Below are 22,169 nucleotides of genomic sequence, written 5' to 3' on the forward strand. Positions count from 1 at the left end.
ATATAAATATAACACAAAAAGTACAGTAAAGACAAGTAAACAGTCTGTAATGAAATAAGAACAAATAATCAAACTACAAGCAATAGCACAAATAAACACAGAGCACAGATACAAAGTATTTTGTTGTTTGATTAACATTAAAAACACAGACAGAAGTAGGAATATTAGGCATAATGCACAGATCCAATTTACTGATGCTGTTACTCATGCGTTGCCTTTCTCGACATTTACGTTCACTTAAGACAAAATTGTCCATTCAAGCACAAGAAGACACGAAAGAGAACTCAATTCAGTAGTCGCGTGCAGTCAGACACGGCTTTAAGGATGCCCGCTTCGGATGTGCGCACAAAACTTCTCAAATGGAGTTCTCTTTCGTGTCGTCTTGTGCTTGAATGTTTAAATTGGCAAGGCTTAATTTTTTTTGCAAATGATAAACTTTCATGATGACGCAGCACTGGGCCAATCTGTGCAGTGACAGTTTCGTCAACTCCTCGCCATCGGGCAGTCCTTATTGAGCCCTGCATTTAGATCTAGCGCGTTTTCTCTCACGTTGAGTGTGTGTGTAAGATAAATAGACAGAGGGCAATCTCAGCTAAGCAATAAAGCTCAGCAGGCAATGAAATTATATCGGCGCTAAACGTTTTTTTGCCTCTAACTCAATCACAGGTGAGTGAAATCGTACAATTTACAAGCCATTTGATAATTAAAGACATTTTTAACTTGCCTAATGTGAAATTTGGTCTTATATGCATGTGATTTAATCACATTGTAGAGGGTTGTTGAAGACAAATGAGTATTCAGTAATAAAATAAAAACATATAAAACCAATTACAAGCAACAGCTCAAATAAATACAACAGAACAAAGATACAAGTGAAATAAACCGTGCTTTAAGTTTTTCAGGTAAGTCTAACAATATTCAGGTACAGAAATTGAATAATCAAATGTAAAATAACATTACATAGTCTTCACAGTATAAATTAAATATAGATTAATCCTTGTTAAAGCTACAAATGTTGTTTAGTCAAGATCAGTGAGTGGTTTTCTCTTTGTCTTTTGTTTGATTAACATTAATGACAGACAGCAGCAGGAATATTAGGCTGCTGTTACTTTAAGACCAAAATGCACGGATACAATATACTATTACACATGTGTTTTCTTTCTCATCTTTTTTTTCTGTTCCGTTATTGTTGAGCCCTGTTACTAATAACAACATGTCTGACTGTCAGATAATCAACACCATTCAGACTTTAATTCTTATTTACTGAAAATACAACTTCTGGATCTTACCTCAGGCTTTTCCTCAGATTTAATGTCTTCCTGCTTTCCAGTTCTTCCTCCCACCATGGCTTCTTCATCCTCATCCTCATCCTCATCATCCTCCTCCTGCTTGACCTCCGCCTTGGGCTCAAAGGGGGTTGTGGAGTCTGAAGGACCCTGCTGAAATGATCCATCTGCACTGCTGACGGAGGCAGGGGTAGCAGCCTGGCCGTCCACTGGCAGAGAACCCTTATGAGACAACTGAAAAAAGAAAAGACAAAAACAGTCAAAAAGGTAATTAAGTATCCAAAATCTAAGACCACAAGTGAAAACGCAATACAGTCTAAATAAATACGATCAGCATTAATAAGAACATCTTTGAAACCTTTTCGATTTTTTAATCAATTTTTAAATTTACATGTAATTGGATTTGATCCTAAATTCCATGGATCTCATCCTGTCAAAAGTGAGGAACAAATTAGGATTTATAACAGGCCAAAAGTGACGTGAAAATGTTCTTTTGCATACACCAACTGAAGAGCATGTGTACAGACTTTTTGTGCTCATATATTTGAGTAATTAAAATAATCCAACGTTTAAGATGATTAGACAATAACAATATGCATTATTATTATTCTATGAGTAAATTAACAACATATGTGTATATACATATAGGTGGAGTTGATGCACGTTCACGTCGCTTTTGATTTCTAGGGCTGTAATCTCCCAGTCGATTAGTCGATTATTTGGTCGATACGTTCTGGCTCGACCAAAATTCTGATTGGTCGATTTTTTGCCGCGTTCATTTCATCAGTTTTGCCGTGTTCATTTCATCAGGTGGAAAGCACTAATTGCTAATGGGGGTGTTTTCAGAGTACCCCTGTTTCACAGGTAACAGTCTGTCTTCAGAACACCCCCCTTGTTTTCACTTCTTTTGGATTAGCCCAACCCACCGGAGAAGAGAGACAGATTGAAGAAAGTAGGCTACTAGAAGGTTTGCTGAATATTATTTATTTAATTGTGAGAGCGTTTAATTCATAGTCAGTCAGTCCTCTTCTACCATGTCAACAAAGACATCGGCAGTGTGGCAGCATTTTTTTAAAATATACTGCAAATAGCCTACTAGTTTTTTATGTTTATTTATAATTCATTTAGGCGGACAACAAGGCTACCACGTACTGCGCACAGTGTGCAGCTAATTAATTTAAGGTTTTTTTTCTAACGTAATTTTTAGTCGATTTTTAGTCGAAAATTTCAGGAGTTCAGTCGACCAAGATTTTCTTTGGTTGATTACAGCCCTATTGCTTTCAAGATGAACTGCAATTTATAAAGCAGGATGTATTCTAGAATATTGTAATATGAAAATATGGATCAAGCTTTATAAATCGCTCATAGGAACATCTCAGAAATGGTTGTGCGTTTACATTTAGGACCATTCTACGTGTGCGTTTATATTTTTGTTGTATACAGAGGAATAGTACTCACTGGAGTGCGGGGATGCTGGCTGGCATTTGGTGTGGAGAGGCCACTTTGAGAAGCAGCGGGAGGAGTTCCTCCTAATGTCTGCTGCTGTGGTTGCATGGCATTGTCAGAACTGCTGGACGGATGTAACTGCTGCTGACTGCCAGTCGGGGCTAACTGGGGTAGACCGGGTGTATGGGGCTGGGGTGTCTGGGAGCGCGGAGTGGGCGTGGGTGTACGGCTATGTGCTGGGGAAGGAGAATTCTGGTGGACGGGCGGGCAGTGGGGGAGGTTGATGGACTGTGTTGGGGTGGACGCTGGAGGAACCCCACTTATGCTGTTGGGACCCGAGGACCCGCTGCCTGCCCCTCCAGCAGACCCAGGCTGGGCTAAAGGACTGCCGACTGGTAAAGATGATAAAGTAGGCATTTGCCCCTGCTGTCAAATGAAAAAGAGCAAACATTGAGAATGCATTCATGAAGCAGTTCTGAACTAATATCATACATGATGCATTACAGCTCTAGAACGTTTAATGACAAAAACCAGTACCACATGTATACAAAAAATAAACAACAGATAGCAATAAGAATTCATAATTTGATGGAACATTAAAAACATGATTATTATTACAGATAGGATGAAGTCAAAGTAATACAATTCAGACAAAATCTATACTCTCTTACTTGAGTCATAGTGCCATCATTTCCTTGGTGTGCCATGTCAACAGATCCAGGACCAAGAACAGGACTTGAACCTTGAAACTGTCCAGGTTGCATGTACTGATTTTGCATCTGTGCAACATTCGGTTGTGGCATCCTCCCAGTGCCCATGCTTCCCTGAAACAGTCAAAACATTCAGCATTTAGAAGAAATATTTTGTGCACACTTAAAAACAATCTTCCACGGAACTACTATGGAGTAATAAATAACAAAAGTACAAAAGCTATCATTTCTAGTCACAGTAATAACCTGGTTAAGAGTCGTGTTGAGTGGAAGAGGAGGTGTAGATCTCTGGCCCATGGACTGCATTCCCATATGATTCCCGAACGGATTCATGCCTGCAAAGCACAGAGCAGAAGAGAGACTTAATACATATGTACATACACTACCATTCAAAATTTGGAGGCGGTAAGATTTTTTAATGTTTTTGAAAGAAGTATTTTATGCTCACCAAGGCTGAATTTATTTGATTAAAAAAAAAACAGTAAAACATGGGTCTTCAATGTTTTTCAGGGCATTGATCCCTTAGGCAATAGAGACAAGGAGCAGGGACCCCCGATACAAAATGTGTCAAACAGATCTACATATTAAGCATATAGCCTTCGATATTAATAGAAACTAACCGAGTTATGTTCAAGTTATATTATGTTAAGACAGTAGATCAGAACTATGCACATTCTTGTTGCATGATGTCTGTATGTTACTTTTCACTGTTCAAATTGAGATTTATGTATCATAATAAACAATATGTTGCGATAAAAATCACAATTCATTAGTTGTGTGCAGTTGTTGTAAATTATTTTAATGGATTTGCAGTCATACATTTTAATTTTACTGTCAGAGGGACAATTAACAATCAAATCATTGAGTATCTGAAATGAGTGTGTGTTCTAGTAACATGCAGATGTAGGCCTAATGAGCAACGGCTCCACCATAACAAGAATAGCAATATATTGGTCTATTAACATATATTGGTCTATTATAATCTATTAGTCAGCATTTACATTGCGTGTAAATTGACATTCCATATTTTTGTCCCATACTATAGATGTGTGTGTGTGTGTGTGTGTGTGTGTGTGTGTGTGTGTGTGTGTGTGTGTGTGTGTGTGTGTGTGTGTGTGTGTGTGTGTGATATACACACCAGTCCTGTTCATCATCTGGTTTGGACCAGCAGGCCGCACCATCGAATGATCTGAGAGGGGACCATCTACAGGTGGAGGGGCAAAACAAAAAAATAAACAAGTAAAGTCTATGAAATCACTTAATCGCAGATTTTATGTTCTGTTGTGTTCTATTAGGGTCGGAGGTTTGGGTAGGAAACAATCAAAAGGCTTTGAATAGTACGTTGTAATATTTTTTAATTGTATGCAGCAACACTTCAGTTTCTTTAGCAATACAAATTTTAAAAATGCAGTAAGAATAAGAATAAGATTTGGTTTTCCTCATTTTGCATCAAAGCACAGGGAATACAAACACTAAACTCTATATGCAAATCTGTAATAAATAAGTAGCCTAAAAAAACTTTTCCAAGACTTTATGTAAACTTAACCAATGTTATAGTATTGGTTCTTTAAATTAGTTTTATTTTTTATATCATTTTCGGTTTTCAACCGAATTTCAGTTTTAGCATCTTACATTTTTTGTATTATTTTTTTTATACAGAAGTCAACATTTGAAGTGGATCAAAAAAGTTCAAAGTTGTCCTAAGACAAGAACGGGTATTGTTCAAAATTCATGTATAACTTTGATGAAAGCTTTTGATCCACTTCAAATGTTGACTAATGTATTTATAGCAATACTATTTATTTATTATTACATTTTTATTTTCGTTTTAGTCTTAATGATTAACCTCTAAGTAGCCTACTCCAGCTTATTAACTGAGATTATTAAATTATTAAAGTTATTAAAACAATTATTAAAACAAATATACAGATTTAACTGATATATTATTTATCATTCACATAAGGAATGCAACATGCTCAAGTCAGATAAATGCATCTAAACATTTTTGTTCTAAGTTGACAGTGATTAGAGGCTATACTAAATCTACACTAAACATTCACCCAAAGCCAATTTGTTTAATGCACAGATCTATTTTGAAATTTGAAATTCTGTTAATCTTCTCAATTTCATGAGTGATTCACAAAACAATAGTTTAGAGGTTTAAAGACAAGCTTCTTCAAGCCATTGCGACTTTGTTGTGCAACCGCCTGACAAAAACTGCTTGCAACAGATACATTGAGCTCCTTCAGAAGGTTTTGTCAGCTGTGGTACAGCGCAACAGTCTCTAATGGAATGTAGAAAATGTATTGTAATGTTGCAATTTGCCATTATTTTGACAATAATATCTGTCAAATAATGTCTCTTATTTCTAAATGTCACTAAGAATGGTACAGCATAAACAACATGTCTTTCAACATCAGTTAAGAGCAAATATTTAGCAAATAAGTTTATATTTAAGTTGTCATTAAGTATCAATTAAAATAAACACTACTAATAAAAATAACAAAGAATAAAGCATTGGAAAGTTTTTTCTAATTAAATGTACATTTCAAACGTTTTTATTTGTGACAAATATTAAATAATGTGGTCACAACATTGACAAAGTCTACAACTAAATGTGTAGCCGCCCTAAATAATTCACATTTTCTATAGTTTATTTTATTGCAAGGAGAAAATAACATAACAGTTATTAAGATTTAATTTATAATGAAGTTTGAGGTATTAGTAGCCTACTGCATTATAAAGTCTGCACACAGCCCATGAAAAAGCACAGATCTAATACAATTTTGACATTAGGCGCTTTTCCACTATCGAGCCAGCGTGAACCAGGGCTAACGTCTCGCCAATAGTCTTGAACCTCAAGCACCGAGACCAAAATCAAGTTGCTTTTCCAGTCGGGCCAGTATTCCAACAGCGCTTCCCTAAAATCCGCCCTTAAAGGGATAGTTCGCCTAAAAATGAAAATTCTGTCATCATTTACTCACCCTCAAGTTGTTTCAAACCTGTATGAATTTATTTTTTCTGCTGAACACAAAAGAATATATTTTGAAAAATGTAGGTAACCAGACAGTTGATGGACCCCATTGACTTCCATAGTATTTTTTTTTCCCTACTATGGAAGTCAATGGGGTCCATCAACTGTTTGGTTACCGACATTTTTCAAAATATCTTCTTTTGTGTTCAGCAGAAAAAATAAATTCATACAGGTTTGAAACAACTTGAGGGTGAGTAAATGATGACAGAATTTTCATTTTTGGGTGAACTATCCCTTTAACATGTCTCCATAGAACGACGTCACACAACCCCACCATTTCACCACCTGACTGAAACCTGACAGAAGCGAAAGTTTGGTTTTTGCTTGAAGACTTAAGATTCCAACATCAATATTTGAGCAATGTTTTGCAATAAAAAAAATTTATAGTGAAAGTAATTTATTAATTTGAGTCAAGAGTGGACATCAATCATTCTGAATCATGCTATTTACCATTTCACATAAAAAGAGAACACATGCCTATTTGGTTGCACCTGCTTCCATTTATTTGTGATTACAAGAATGCACAACAACTCCATTAAGGCCTTAAGTCCAAAGGCTCACACATTTAGAACAATATTGATAAAATATGTTTACATTACATTTCTTTAGAAAGAGTGAGCATTTCTATTAATTCTCCACAAAATTATGTGATCTGAGGAGGTTTGAGCGATCCCTGTCATCTCCCTATAACTGTTATCCTTTCAGTCAGATCAACAGAGAAGAAAACAGGAGTTATGAGTTATACGAGTTAAACAGATGCGGATGCATGAGAATGAGGATGAGGATGCATTAGTCCGGTATCAACAAAAGCACAGGGAAGAGACAGATAAAACATGAAACCAAATTAATACACGATTATAATCATATATGATTAGTCTACGTTCTTCAAGCAGTCTCTGGTATTTACCATAAACATATGTGTATTTATTATCGCAATGGTTAGCACAAGTAGCCTTTAGCATCGCATATAAATATATTCTGCCTCACACAGTGATCAGAATCCCCATCAGATCACAAGGAAGTTATTTCAAACACTCGCTGGTGTCTGAAAGTGAGTTAAGCTGAAATGTTTTAAATGTTGAAGGTTGCTAGTAGCCTGATATCATAACATGGGAAATGAACAGTGGTATTGACCTTCTTTTGAGGTAAACCAGTCCTCAAGCCCCAGTGGGCCCACTTTGGACCAAGGTATTTGGCGGGCCAAAAACCCCTGGCGGTTGACCACGAGGAGAAACAGATGAAGCTCGATCAAGCCCCGGAAGTGACAGTGGAAATGCAACTGGCCCTGGCACCAGGGTTATTATAGTTTTGCATTTTTCATTAGTTTTTATTTTTATTTCGTTTTGACTTTTTGTTTTCAAATTTAGTTTAGTTTTAATTAGTTTTTAAAGTGGGTTTGCTAGTTTAGTTTAGTTTTTATTTTTTGAAAATGCTTAGTTTTAGTTTAGTTTTTATTAGTTTTAGTGTTAGTTTTAGTCTTTTTTTGTAATTTGGGTTATTTGTCAGGGGCAAGATTCAAAAAGGTCAGAAAAAGTATTGTGTAATACTAACTCAACAAAAATGTCATACAATTTTAGGAAAAAATTCACACCCCATTGAAATTCCTTCACCTCTTACAAAATCAACACGCTGTACCAGAAATCTACACATCTTCTATACAGAAATCACACCCTATACAAATACCACAGCTGTACAATTTTCACACCCTATACTTAATTTATCCTATATAGTCAATAGCCTACTCATCTGGATTGAAGCAGCAAACATTCAGTGTAAAAGTAAAAAAATGACATAACATTATTTAATATTTGAATCACAGCTTATAGCCTATAACGTTAGTGTTTTGACATCGACAACCACAACCAAAAAGTGCATTTTACCTCAAACTTGCGACTAGTTAACTTTCTAAAGAAGGCGCAATCGCTTCTCGGGTCAACATTAACACACTGACAAAATTATATTCAGAATTTAAAATATGTTTATACCACTTTTTAATGTGTGATTGTGTAAAGGTGTTCACGAGATGGAGATACCAACCTTTCGCGTACTTGCAACGTCGAACGAACACTCGTTCTCATGGAGACGGTGTGCACGGAGGGGAGGGGCTGTGTGTGTGTGTGTGTGTGTGTGTGTGCGCGCTCGCGCATGTGAGAGACGCATGAGTGACAGAGAGACGGAGGGTGAGCAGGGAATACGCTGCGTGTTTTAAATAGCATTAAAAAATGAAAGACCTTGACAAAGACGAAAACTAAGGACATTTACTCTATAATTTAAATTTAATTTTAGTTAGTTTTGCCAAACACACATTACAGTTTTAGTTAGTTATCGTTTTTTTGTAATGCCTCGTTTTTATTTTTATTTCAGTTAACGACAATGTTTTTTCGCACCTAGTTTTCGTTTTTTCGTTCGTTTTCGTTAACGATTATAACCTTGCCTGGCACGCACTAGTACACTCGCTTTTGGCCCGACAGTGGAAACACAGCTATTTACTGTTCTGTTTGAATTTATTCTAGACAACGAATGCTTACATAGGGTTTTGATTACTAGATTTGGTTAAGTGAATTAGATTTTTAAAATGTTATTAATGGTATTGTTCTTGTAATCTCCACTGGAACGGTTGACTGCTACTTGCGAAAAGGAGTTGTGATACGTCCACCCCATAACTAAAATCTATGGTTATAGCTCCACTATGGGGGAGGCAACTTTCGTAGACGAGTACTCACTAGTAGGCAGTCCTGTGGGTGGCCCTGGCTGACCAATCCCAGTGGGCCCTTGCTGAGTGGGCATCATACCCTGCTTCTGTAACCGTGTCCTTCGCTTCTCTTCCAGTTCCTTTTGGATCTTATAGATCTTCTCCGCCAGCAGGTGATAATACTCCGCCTGAGAAGTGTGATAGTGACTTATAAACCAGTGATTATGATAAAAGACAAATCATTAACAGACAATAGACTCACCCTGCTGTTAGCAGACTCATACATATCCCCCTCGACTTTACGCGCATAGGCCACTAGATTCTCCATCCGCCGGTCCTTCAGTGCAGCTGGGTCTGGGGTGGGAAAAATGGCTTGGACTCTGAAGAAAGAGGACAACAGCAAGGGACACCGAAATGAAATATTAATCAAAAGCCTTGGTCGGTGGTTATAATGAATAAATAACTGATTAAGCACTTGTTTTAAAGATCTTCCACTATAAAAGGTGACTAATAAAAAAGACAAATGTTACTGTAACTTATTTCATAATTTTCAAACCAGTGTACAACTTACAGTTTGTGGACCAGGTGGTTGCGTAGATCCTGGGTTATGTCCTCATGCCAATTCTTCCTCATGCCAGCACTGGCAGCTGGGTTGGCCATAGGCATACACCCCACACCGCCCACAGCATTGTCATTCATCAGACTGGTGAAAGGTGATAGAAACAAATAAGGACCACTTTATGTTTGAATATGAACTTATTAAAACCGACAGACGCCTGCTGCAGCGGATTAGTGTTACTGTGAGATTTTAAGACCCTGTGAACACAGAGGATAGAATGGTGACTAGTTACGTGAGATGTACCAAAGGGTTTGTTTACCTCTGTGAGTTCATGTTCAGATGCAGCATTGTATCCTGGAGAAGGTTAGATTGCTGATTCTGAGACTGACCACCCACGGCCCCATTTACGCCCATGGAATTCGCTCCTGTAACAAGAAAGGTCATGAGAAGAGAAAACTACAAGTCTAATAAAAAATTTAGGTTGGTAATATTTTATATTTTAAAAAGAAGTCTCTCATGCTCACCAAGGCATTATTTGACCAAAAATACAGTAATATTGTGAAATAAATAACATCACAATTTAAAATAACTGTTTATCAATTTTAAATTTTAATTTTCAGCAGCCATTACTCCAGTCTTCAGTGTCAAGTGATTCTTAAATAAATCTAATATTACTATGATTTGTTTGAACTATTTCTTATTATCAAATGTTGAAAATGGTTGTGCTGCTAAATATTTGCATGAATAGAAGGTTCAAAAGCACAGCATTTATTTGAAACAGATTTTTGTAATATTATAAAATGTCTTAACTTTCACTTTTGATCAATGTGTCCTTGCTTAATAAAGAAATATTAATTTCTTGAAAAAAGACCCCAAACTCATAGTTCAAATAAAATCTGAAGCCTCTGTCATTACCCATGGTGTTCATTGCCCGTTGTGTTTGTTGGACAGGCTGAGGGGAAGCCTGGTTTCCCTGGTATGTGAGACCCAGGGCCGCGTAAGCCCTCTCGATGGAGCTGGGGTCTATCTGACCTTGGGTATTGAGATTGGGGGCACTGGGCGAACCACCAGTTACACTACCCAAAGAAGAACTTAACCCCACACTTCCAGTGCCTAGCAGAGCTGAAGCCATGTAAAGAAAGCAGAAATAAACCGAAAAAAGAGACAGTTACCATAGAGCTGGAATTTGAAAATAGTAATAAAACTGTTGCAATGTCCAATTCTGCTACATTAAATGAAAAGATTCTAATAGCAACGACACTACAAAGTTACAAAGTAATTTTCTATGTTTGAAAAAGTGAGATGGGTTGAGATGTATGAAACAGCATGTTTTGAATCTATACAAACACTCACTCTGTTGATTCCTCTTGTCTCCTGCGTTTTTCAAAGGTAGACATACAGGGCAGTCATGCCGCGTGCAGTTCTTCCAGTGAGAGATTATCTGTCTGGAAGAGGCACAGTGCGCCACTAAAAAGCAATAAAAACACAAACCCAATATTAGTAAGTGCCATGTTGTTTAAATAGGCAGAACAACAGAAACAAAAGTGTCGCGTAGTTTCAGTTCTGTGCAGTTTAAACACTCACCTTGGCAAGATTTGCCAGCCTGGCAGTGCGTCATGTGATTGAGGACGTTCTTCATGGTGCGACAGTGAGGCAGGTTACACTGCCGTACTTCCCCGTTGGCCTGCTCCCTCCGCTGGCACTTGTGGGCATGGAGCAAAAGCACCAGCTGCTGCTGTATGAGTTTGCGCTTTTCCGGATCAGCCGCTGGAGGAACACCTCCCACCGCTGCTGCAGACACGGCTGATGCACCCGATCCGGGGCCGAGAGTTCCTTGGGCGTTAGGCACCATGCCGCCTGCTCCCGCGCCTCCGGCAGCGCCCGCTGGGGAAAGCGGAGAAGCCTGCTGTGGAAATCCCAAATGAACACACATTAAGATATCTTGTGATTGCTTTAAAAGGAACAAGTCTAATGTCTGCATATAAGGCTCTGAACGAATACAAACCATGCCAGGTATGCCCTGCATAGGCTGAGGTTTCTTGTCCAGGTTAAACTGGGCCGGATTGTTGGACAGACCTACTTTGTTCTGGAGCTGAGGGGCCAGCCCTGCAACACCAAGACCCTGACTGGCAGGCTGACCATATGGGCCTCCATAGGGGCCTGAACCTGCATTCATCCCCATCTGCAACACACAGACAGAGGGAGATAACAACACTTTTCCAAGAAAAGAAAAACCTCTGGATGAAAGTAGTAGAGAAAACACTGATAGAATTGCGGAATCCAGTCATACAAATGGAAGTTACTTCCATGGAGGTCATGTCATTTAGCTAAATTTGAATGAATAACTCAAGAGTAGGGCTGTAAACTTAATCAAATTGTGATATGAACTAGTGTCTGTTAATATTAAACCGCTACTGAAATATGAAGTATGCATGTTCTGCACGTCTTTGCTCTTTGTGTGACACTTAAGTGCACGTGACACTTGTGGTGTTTTAACGTGTGCTGTCTTTCTATATGAGGATGCTTTATAAGAACTTCATCTCCAGAGCTGCTCTGAAATGTTACTTTTCAGCATTTCACTAAAACTATATTGTCAGATACACAAAGCAATTCAAAGGTCTTGACTACAACCCACCATAACAAAGGTTGGTGTAACTTGAAGAAATTATATATTATAATAGAAATATAGGCTAACTATTGTACAGAAGAATGTTCTTGTATTAAGAAATACAATTTCTTAAAACATTTAAGGTATATCATATCAAACTTTTTTTTTTTACCGTAAACCTATATTGTGCAGCGCTCTGTTTGCCAAAAAAAATGAAATAGGTTGAAAGGAATTGTTCATTTGACCCAGACCCCGGTTTGGTCCAACCGGAATGCGAGATAAAATGTCCAGACTTCAAAAAGGAAAACCCTGAACATCCATACAGTATCTTTTATCAGTCACATGGCCTTCTTCCATACATTGGTATCTAAATGTAAAAATAACAGACTGATAAAACATTTGATCTTACCTTTTAATACATTTTCAGATGGGCTCAACTGATGAAATATATTTTTTAATTCTCAGATGTCACTGCTTTGGCTCTCGGCACCCAATATCCTCATCTCTGATGACTATTTAGGATTTTTTTTTTTTTTCCTTTTACAAAGCACTACTGCGGCCCAGAAGGAAATATATTCACAGCGGAGGTCCAGGTAATACTTTTTTTGGAATAGTTATTCCAAAAAAGTATTATCTGGACCAACGCCGTGAAGGAAATATAGAGATACCCAACCTCTTGGAACTTTGTTTGAATACACCTGAAAAAGGGACTTGTGCTGCGTTCCAGTCCAAAATTGTCATGCCCTTCACTCGCTAACTTCCCTCCGTCTCGTTCACTCAGATGTACGTCATTGCTTACGTTGCACGAGTGCCCACTACTGGCGGAAACTGCAATGGGCTGAACTGGAACGCCCTAAGCCCTTGATCACTTGGAATCAGCTATGGAGTTGATTTATTATTTACATTTTTTTTCCTTTAAGAATTTGTTTAATGCAGCATCCAAATGTTTATATGTGTGTTTCTGTTGTTTTAAATAAAACAATATATAATTAATATATCATAGAGTTGTCTGTTGTGATGGTGATTAGACGAGATCTGTGGTGACGTCACAATCGTACTGCATTGTGGGACATATAGGTGCCTGAAGTGTACATATGAAGTAGACTCGCTCCCTCAGTCAAAATCGAGGGAACGAGGGTCTGTCCACATAAACTTCCCTCGTCCACTTCACGAAGTGGAACGCACTTAAAAATGGCGGCAGGGATTCCCCCGAGGGGAAGTGCTTAGGGAAGTTCGCAAGTGCGTGTCTAAAAGTGGACTGGAACGCAGCACTGATCTGTCCATCAGGAACTGATTGCAATGTCGGATTGTCATCTTTTGCTAATTGCTGTGATCTCATGTGAGTGACATAAAGATGTTTTTATTTGTTTGTGTAGTGTTTTGTGTAAATAAAATCTAAAAATACATTTTATTTTGCTTAAAAAGTACAGATGCACCTATATGAAAACTTAGGCCAAGACCGATAATTCTTGATATTTGAAAGCCTATAACCAATATTTTGGCTGATAAATTTAAATCCAAATTTTAAAAGAATTTTTAAGAGCCTGGTTACAAAAACAAAAGTCTCACCATTAAAGGGTAACTCTCACCAAAATGCAACCGAGGGTCTTTTTGTTAATCTACCCGAGGCAAACTTTTATTTAAAAGCATAATTAGAATGGAAACGCCACTTTTAAGTTTGACCGTATTTTCGTTTTAGGTCAAATTGCCTTTTGAATGGGAGTGCTAGGGGCACTTCTATGATCGCATCAAAAATCGCTATTTTTAAAACACTAAGAAGGCTCGACAACATGAAACTTTGCTGGAAGTATCACCAAGGGCTCTACACATTAACTCGTTAACTCGAACATTGTGTACACAGAGTTTACTAAAAAGAAAGATTTTGAACAACTCACTGTAGCTGTGTCCGCCGGCATTTTGACAGTCAAAAATAGTCAACCTCTGAATGTGAATGAACTGACTCTGAATTTTAGTATTGTTTCTTATATGAGCATCCTTTTTCAAATACAAGGTCAATATTGATTTTCACTAGCGACAAAACAACAAATAATCCGTGAATTTATATGGAACTAAGCTTTAGGAGCTTTCCATCTTTACTCTCCTCCCTGTTACGTTGCATTCGGAGATCGACTATTTTTCAAAATGTCAAAATGCCAGCGGACACAGCTACAGTGAGTTGTTTCTAAATCTTTCTTTGTAGTCAACTCTGTGTACACAAACAATGTTCTCAATGCTCGTGTTTATGTGTAGAGCCCCTGGTGATACTTCGAGCAAAGTTTCATGTTGTCGAGCCTTCTTAGTGTTTTAAAAATAGCGATTTTTGATGCCATTATAAGAAGTGCCCCTAGCACTCCCATTCAAAAGGCAATCTGACCGAAAACGAAAATACGGTCAAACTTAAAAGTGGCGTTTCCATTCTAATTATGCTTTTAAACTGAAGTTTTCCTTGGGTAGATTAACAAAAAGACCCTAGGTTGCATTTTGGCGAGAGTTACCCTTTAAAAGCCATGTCCCAAGTACTTCAACATAAACATACAATACAGTTTGAACCAGTGCAAGTTTCAAAATTAATTTTACACTCCTATGGCCAAACTTTGTTTATAAAAGAAATATTGCCTTGCAAATAAATAAAATAATGCAAACAAGTTATTGGACATCATTACTTGCATATAAATAATGAAATTATATTAATTAAACCATATTGTTCATAAAAATAAAAAACTGCTAGTTATTATTAATAATGCATCAATGTTTTTGCAAAAGAAAAATCTAAAATTAATATTACTGCTTAAAAATAACAGCATTTCTGTTTGAGCTGCGAGCGCTGAAGCTGAAGAGCTGAATGAACACCGGGAAACTGAAGCGATTTGGTAGCAGGTTACTTAACTTAATGAAATACATTATATAAGAACAATCAGATATTTATAAATAATAAACATAATATTACAACTTATATCTGCACAAAATGATGCAAATGCACAAGTGAACTTTAACTAAGTTACTTGCTAGTCAGAATGCGTAATTCCTGTTGTGGATTCGCTCTTCCCGTAACAACGCGCTGAAACATGGCAGCTAAACCGAAATAATTCACAGCGTTTTGTTACAATAGTGTTCTCTTTATAATGTTACGTAATATGACATTCCTAATCATAGTAATTAATGTCGTCATTCATTACTGTTAGCTAAAGATGATCACGGTAAGCACTTTACTACCGTGTTAATTAACTTAAACACTTCCTATATGAGAGAAATCATATACATGTGCCATCTGAAATTTTCTTCTAGAATGATCATTTTTATCAAGCTTCTATATTTAAGTTCAGTAATTTCACTTAAATGACAATAATAGGTCATTTTCATTGCCATTTAAATGAAATTACTGAATTTAAATATACGAGCTTGATAAAAATGATCATTCTAGAAGAAAATTTCAGATGGCACTTAGAGGCTTTGCATCTGAACTCTTCATATATATCATATATATATATATATATATATATATATATATATATATATATATATATATATATATATATATATATATATATACACAAAATAAACATATTTCAACTTAAAATTGCACAAAACAAAAGGCTCCGAATGCACAAGCAAACTTGACTGTGCTAGTCTCATGACTGTGTAACTCCGTTGTGGATGCGCTCTTCCCGTATCAACACGGTAAAACACGGGCGTACAAAGAATTCACAACATTCTTTTACAGTAAAAAAGATTAACAGACCGAAAACAATAACATTAAAATGAACATATATCGGCCAATACCGATATGGTGGTGGCTGATATATAAAATGCATCCCTAGTCTTAAATATATTGGCCCAATACTAATAACATGATAAAGATCTATTGTGCATATCTAATAAATTAACAGTATAGTTCCAACATGGCTAAACTAAAAGCATTTTTTTAAGGTGTGTGCGACACTTCGGGTCAATGTTGATTATGATGATGTCATTACCTTGTTCATTGCTCCCGGTTGCTGTGCCCTCAGTCCACCCTGGCCTCCTACTGTCTGCTGCTGCTGAAGAGCCTCTGCTAACAGGTTACTGTTGCTGCCCATGCCCGGGTTGTGATGTCCTATTCTGGGCGATCCGTTCATCATCTGTGCTCCCAGCATGTTTTGCTGCTGCTGTACGGGCCCTCCTGGCTGCTGCTGCTGTCCATTGCCTTTCTGAGGTCCGAGCATATTCCTGTTCATGTTGCCCATCCCTGCCATCTGCTGCTGTTGCATAAGGGCAGCCTGTTGTGGGGTAAGATGTTGCTGCCCTTGGGGGCCCATGCCCTGGGTACCCGGAGAAGCCTTCAAATTCCCAAAAAGCCCCATCGAGGCTCCTGCTGGGCTGCCCATCGCACCCTGCTGCGGTGCTGCAGGTGCGGGTCCGTGCCGAAGGAGTTCTGAGAGCTGCCTGTGCTTGGCCGCTGCATCCTGGCCACTGGACACAACTCCTCCAATGGCCCCGCCCCCACTACCCAAACTGCCATGCAACTGGCCAAGGTCCCCTCCATTTTCTAGACTCAGCTCTGAGGAACTGATCAGCTCATCTGGAAGGTCATGCTCCAGGTCAAAAAGCGAGCCAAAATCTACAGCAGGAAATGAGAAATTAGAAGCGAGATTAATGATCAGAGAATATTAAGTTATATTTTTGGTCCTGGGGCCGGATTCACGAAAACATTCTTAAGAATACATTTCTTCTTAACTGCTATTTTCTCATCTTTTTTCTTAAGTTAAAAAATACGATTATTTTGTATTTCCAAAAACTTGATGTGTTCATTCTAGCTAGAACTATCGAGGCAGCACATACATATACAGGACTCATTCACTCTAAAGGGAGCACAAAAAAGACGGAACGCAAATGAATGGGAAAGACCGCTGCATCTTGAGACAGGCTTTTTTAAAATAACTGTTTTAACTTGACACGGCACATTAAAAAAAAACTTGCCGCTGAGTGATTAATACCCGTCAAGCCAGTTGCGACGAAAATGGTCTGCGTGCTTATTATGATAACTACGGTAATCTGCAGGCAGCACAAAAAGAAGGGCTTTGAGCTGTTTTTTCATTCTGCATTACCAGCCTTTCAATCAACTAACACCAAATCTTGTAATTTTCTTCTTAAGAAAAAAATTAAGATGTTCTCAAAGAAATATTTTAGAACTTCTTAATTGTTCAAGAATTTGAGTTATGTTATGTACATTCTTACAACCTTCTTAGAATTTATCTAAGGAATTTTCTTAACTTCCTTCTTTGAAGATTTTCATCAATCTGGCCCTTGGTCTCTCTATAGATTTACAGTCAGTCTGAGAACAATATGTCAAACTCATTGACATCTCTGGGGCTGGTTGCATAAATCTCTAATACTAGTCTTACAAGTTAGACATCAAATTTTTTCTTTATGACTGTTCATAGCTTTTTTAAACCAGTTACATAAAAACGTAGATTAGCCTAATTTGATACCGAAAACTAAGACTGACTGACTGATGAACAATAAAAACCTTGACAGCAAATCAGAATTTTTAAAGTACCAGATTTTTAAAGAGCTTGAGCATTTAAAGTGGCAGACAACACCTGCAGTGCACACTTATTAGAAGCAGAATGTTATCATACATTGGTGTGGACACTATATATAATTATCGTTATAGTCATCTTTATAGTTACTGTTCTTGGTTTTAAAGGCCGTTAAGCGAGAGCATGAATATAGAGCATGGGCAGCTGAGATGGATAAAAAAGGACTCCAAAAATTCTCCCATCAGAAGAATTTTTACATGGTAATTTGTCATTCAATATGAGATCAAAGAGAACATTGTGAACACTTTCTATCAGCATTGTCCACAAGCTGTTTTATTGACATCTTTCTGCAGTTGAAACACTGAGCGATTACATGAGACATGATGCATTTCGGTAAGTTGTACTGTATCTTTCAACACATCTTTTTATGTTCATGCATGTTTTTTCATGGTATAACTTGTATTAAAGTGAAAGAGTAGACTTGCGCTGCCGCTTGTCATATCACTACATCGATCACATCACATTTAAGAGCGTCAAAACGCCATTTATTGATTGAATTTTGTGATAAAATGTAGGGCTGCTTGATTATGACAAAAATCATGATCACGATTATTTTGGTCAATTTTGAAATCACGCTTATTTAACACAAATATTGGTGGGTGATATGATCAAAGTCTTATTTCATACGAGTAATTTGAAATGTATGTGAAATTTCACAATTGTCGATACTTCAGCAAAAATTAATACTAGGTTACGTCAGAACGTAGGCTCACTATTGGCCGACGCTGATCATGTGTGTGATGCTGGCCAATAGTGAGCCTACGTTCTGATGTACAACCCAGAAGCGCTGCGCTGTTACACTACGTGAACTCACTCAGAGGCCCACACAGAAGAAAATTAATAGTTGAATAAAATCGATATACGTGTTTGTTTTTTTGCACACAAAAAGTTTTCTCGTCGCTTGATAAACTTAAGGTAGTCACTTGGACACTGTAGTCACTAACACTGTAGTCACTTGGACTATTTTAAACATTGTCTTTACTAACTTTTCTGGGATGGCAGATATCGATAACCTAGCAGCCTATGAAGGGGTGAGCCAGCTCTCATATTTCATCAAAAATATCTTAATTTGTGCTCCGAAGATGAACGAAAGTCTTACGGGGTTGGAACAACATGAGGGTGAGAAATTACAGAATTTTCATTTTTGGGTAAACCAACCCTTTAAGTTTTTCAGCAAGATGTACTAACAGTGGTATTCAGATAAATAATATCCTATAGAAATTGAATAAACTAATAAAATTTAAAGTAATTTTGTTGTGTACATTAAATATAGACAGTGGCAGTGGTACAATAATTGTTTTTTACGTTGATCATCTTGTTTTCATAATCGTTGGAAACCAAAATCAAAAAACAATCATGATTAATCGCACAGTCCTAATAAAATGGACAGAATTTGAAAGCTGAGACTTTGTTTCTTATCAATAAAAAAAAAAAAGCACAAAGCTCTTTGCGATTATTGTATGGAAGACGCTCTACAATTAATGTTTGGTGTAGGGAAAAATCTGCTTGAACTACAGATGTTTCATAGGATCAAATAGAGCCTGCTTTAACGTTGCTATTTTTTAAACTGTTAATGCATTATTGTCACGTTAAACAATTCAACAAAATTCCGCCTCCATTTTATTGCCAGGATATAATCGGCCCTGATCATCAGCGCATCCCTATTAATGACTTACATTTAATGGCAGGCTGTGGTTTGACAGGGAGCCAAACAAAGATGAGAGATGTTGTTGAATTATGATGTGAAGTATTCATGTAGTCACTATTTAGATTCTTCTTTTAGGAAGTATTGCAATCACCATTTGCATCCATTCAAAAAGTTTTTTTTTTTAAAATAAACAAGAACAGCATGTAATTTCCTAACATACATGCATGTACACTTTATTGAAAAATATAGCATTGTCTCCTCCAACAAATCAGCCATTGGTAAAACAGGTGAAAATGGTCAATTTGCCCATGAAATTGTGCTGGTCTTAAAATGAAGTGCAGAAGCTTTGATAGAGACGACACATTCACTCCACAGACAAAACAATTTGACGCCAAGCATACTGTGTGTGAAAAACGTAAGACTCTGATGCATTTGTGCAACTTAATAAACTCCATTTAGTGTCAGAACCGGATCAAACTCGATTTTGAACAAAAGGTTGAAAACATGAGACATCAACAAAGGGAACGTAGTTCGCTTTTGAAGATACGTGCAAGTATAATAACTCGAAGCTTTAACATTTAATAAGAAACAACAGGACGCCTATATGATAATAATTCGCATCGCCCAGCATTAAATGTTTTATGGTTTGTTTTTAAGAGACAGGTTCGTCAGTTTTGTTATGGCTGAACAATGGAAATCAAGATCCGAAAAAAAAAAAATGACCGACGCACGAAGGGCTATTTGAGCCAGCAAGCGAACTCACTATAACACAACACAAGTACTTTTGTATCCTCCAAATCACACAATCGTGAAGTCAATTCAAGCTCCATAAATGAGTTCACGAATTCATCTAAACCCAGTGAAAAAGACTCAGGACCTTAAAATAATGAGGAATGAGTTAATAAGCATCTAGCTAACAATGGCAGGGAGTTGTTGTGCAGGCCTTCAGCATCAGTCTGTTATTAGCTGACCAGCTAGCTAACTAATATTAATCACATTTATTAACGTTAAAGAGAATAGAATATTATGTTATTGAAAACGCAATGAGTTGTGCTCGTTGCACAAGAGCAGTTTATGAAAACAACAGTGTTTAAGTGCAGTCAGAAAGTTTTCAAGTTGATTGACTCACAGTTTAGCAGGCTAATTCATGTTAATCACTGTCGATTATTAGTAAATTATGAAATAGATGAAATGTCAAGACATAGCTTTCAGAAGCCATTGTCTAGTTGTTACTTTTTTGTATAAAACTTAGTACATTGTAATTATAATTAAAGAAGTGATCCAAACTCTTTGCAAGTAGGAACCAAACCGAAACTGATATTTCACTGAAAACAAACAACAAATCCAACTACTGTTATTGCCACCGTACAACTATTATGTTTTTCATTGCACCCGTCAGTTTTACATTTACACCAGTTGACACTAAGCACAGACCCAGGCTGAGGGACAGCGTGTGATGGTCTGCCGCTGTGAGTGAATCCCAACAGCGATCGGAGAAGCGCTAATGCTAACATAGCTGGAATGACAAGCTAAAGCTAAGTCTCGTGCGGATACGACGTCGTTAGCTTCCCAAACTAGCCTGAGCTTGCTAGCCTGTGACAAAACTAAGAGGAAAAAAAACATTCCCCGCTTAAACGCATTGAGTGTGCAACGGTACATACAAAACAAGCAATCGGTGAATCAAATATCTCGGTATCGTGAAAATTAAACAAAATAAATATTTACCGTTTCCATCGCTGGCTGAGGCAGATAGTGCCGGGGAGGACAGTTTAGGCCTCTTGGCTGAAGGCGGGCCAGAGTCCAGAACGTTCTCGGCCATATTTTTTAACGAATTAAAATATATATCCTCAGAGATAGGCGCGTAAGCCTATTCGTAATCCTCGATTTTAAAAATATCGCTTTTAAAAATATGACATTTCCCCCTCCTTTTTAGGGACGAAGGGGGGGAAAGTCCCGTGTACAAAATACTCCTCTTTCCTGGGTTCGCCTCTCGATTTCAGCTTCAGCGTATCAACCCCCCTCCCCTGTCCGATTTTTGTTCTTTATACAATTCTGCAAGCGGAGGAGGAGGTAGGGGGAGTCGGCTCGGCAAGAAATGATAAAAAAGACACTCGCAGCGGCTCTACAAGAACTCATCTAGTCCCGTCAAGAGTTACAGGATTGAGCGATGATGTATTTGAAATAATTTTGCTCGTCTGTCATGTCTGTTCGCAACAGAGGTGTGTTTTGTAGACTGAGTCGGATGAGGTTGTCAATATCAAATGGAAGTTAAATCGTGTCAATAAGTGCATTTTAATTTTCACAGACGTCAGTTGTTATTTTAGTTCCTGAAAATGTTTCCATTAAAGACTTATTAGCTTATTAGAATAAATTTGTTATGAAAATACACCTTTCACGTTTTAATGGGAAAATTTCAAAAGTCACTAAAATCTTATACTAGATTTACATTGTTGATCTTAGCAGGATTTAGTTATTAGATGCAATGGCTTGAAACAAGCTTCTTTAAAAAGAGGAACAAATAACCAACAATATCCCACTTTGATTAGTATTTTAACTTATTAGGCAATATACAAAAAACAAAGCCAAGAAATGATTTAAGAACGAGCC

At 37.4% G+C, this 22,169-nt stretch overlaps 1 protein-coding gene across 4 annotated transcripts in view; it reads right to left on the reverse strand.

The window, feature by feature from the left end:
* ep300a (EP300 lysine acetyltransferase a) overlaps positions 1-21,762 on the reverse strand; it is a 32,313-nt gene extending 10,551 nt beyond the window's left edge. The window contains exons 1-15 of one of the 4 annotated variants that reach the window (XM_084135915.1): positions 21,288-21,762; positions 16,310-16,932; positions 11,733-11,909; positions 11,312-11,630; positions 11,081-11,194; positions 10,643-10,849; positions 10,047-10,152; positions 9,740-9,871; positions 9,431-9,548; positions 9,200-9,356; positions 4,581-4,646; positions 3,689-3,777; positions 3,404-3,556; positions 2,745-3,158; positions 1,290-1,520 (exon numbers count right to left, since the gene is read on the reverse strand). In XM_084135915.1, the coding sequence (XP_083992041.1) occupies positions 1,290-1,520; positions 2,745-3,158; positions 3,404-3,556; positions 3,689-3,777; positions 4,581-4,646; positions 9,200-9,356; positions 9,431-9,548; positions 9,740-9,871; positions 10,047-10,152; positions 10,643-10,849; positions 11,081-11,194; positions 11,312-11,630; positions 11,733-11,909; positions 16,310-16,932; positions 21,288-21,381 (3,000 nt within the window). In that variant the 5' untranslated portion in view covers positions 21,382-21,762. Of the gene's footprint in view, positions 1-1,289; positions 1,521-2,744; positions 3,159-3,403; positions 3,557-3,688; positions 3,778-4,580; positions 4,662-9,199; positions 9,357-9,430; positions 9,549-9,739; positions 9,872-10,046; positions 10,153-10,642; positions 10,850-11,080; positions 11,195-11,311; positions 11,634-11,732; positions 11,910-16,309; positions 16,933-21,287 lie in introns of all 4 variants that reach the window. The other 3 variants (XM_084135914.1, XM_084135913.1, XM_084135912.1) reach the window with 3 other exon arrangements.
* Positions 21,763-22,169: the final 407 nt, after the last annotated feature.

The sequence above is a fragment of the Abramis brama genome, assembly GCF_963993115.1.
Source record: "Abramis brama genome assembly, chromosome: 14".
NCBI classification, from domain to species: Eukaryota; Metazoa; Chordata; class Actinopteri; order Cypriniformes; family Leuciscidae; genus Abramis; species Abramis brama.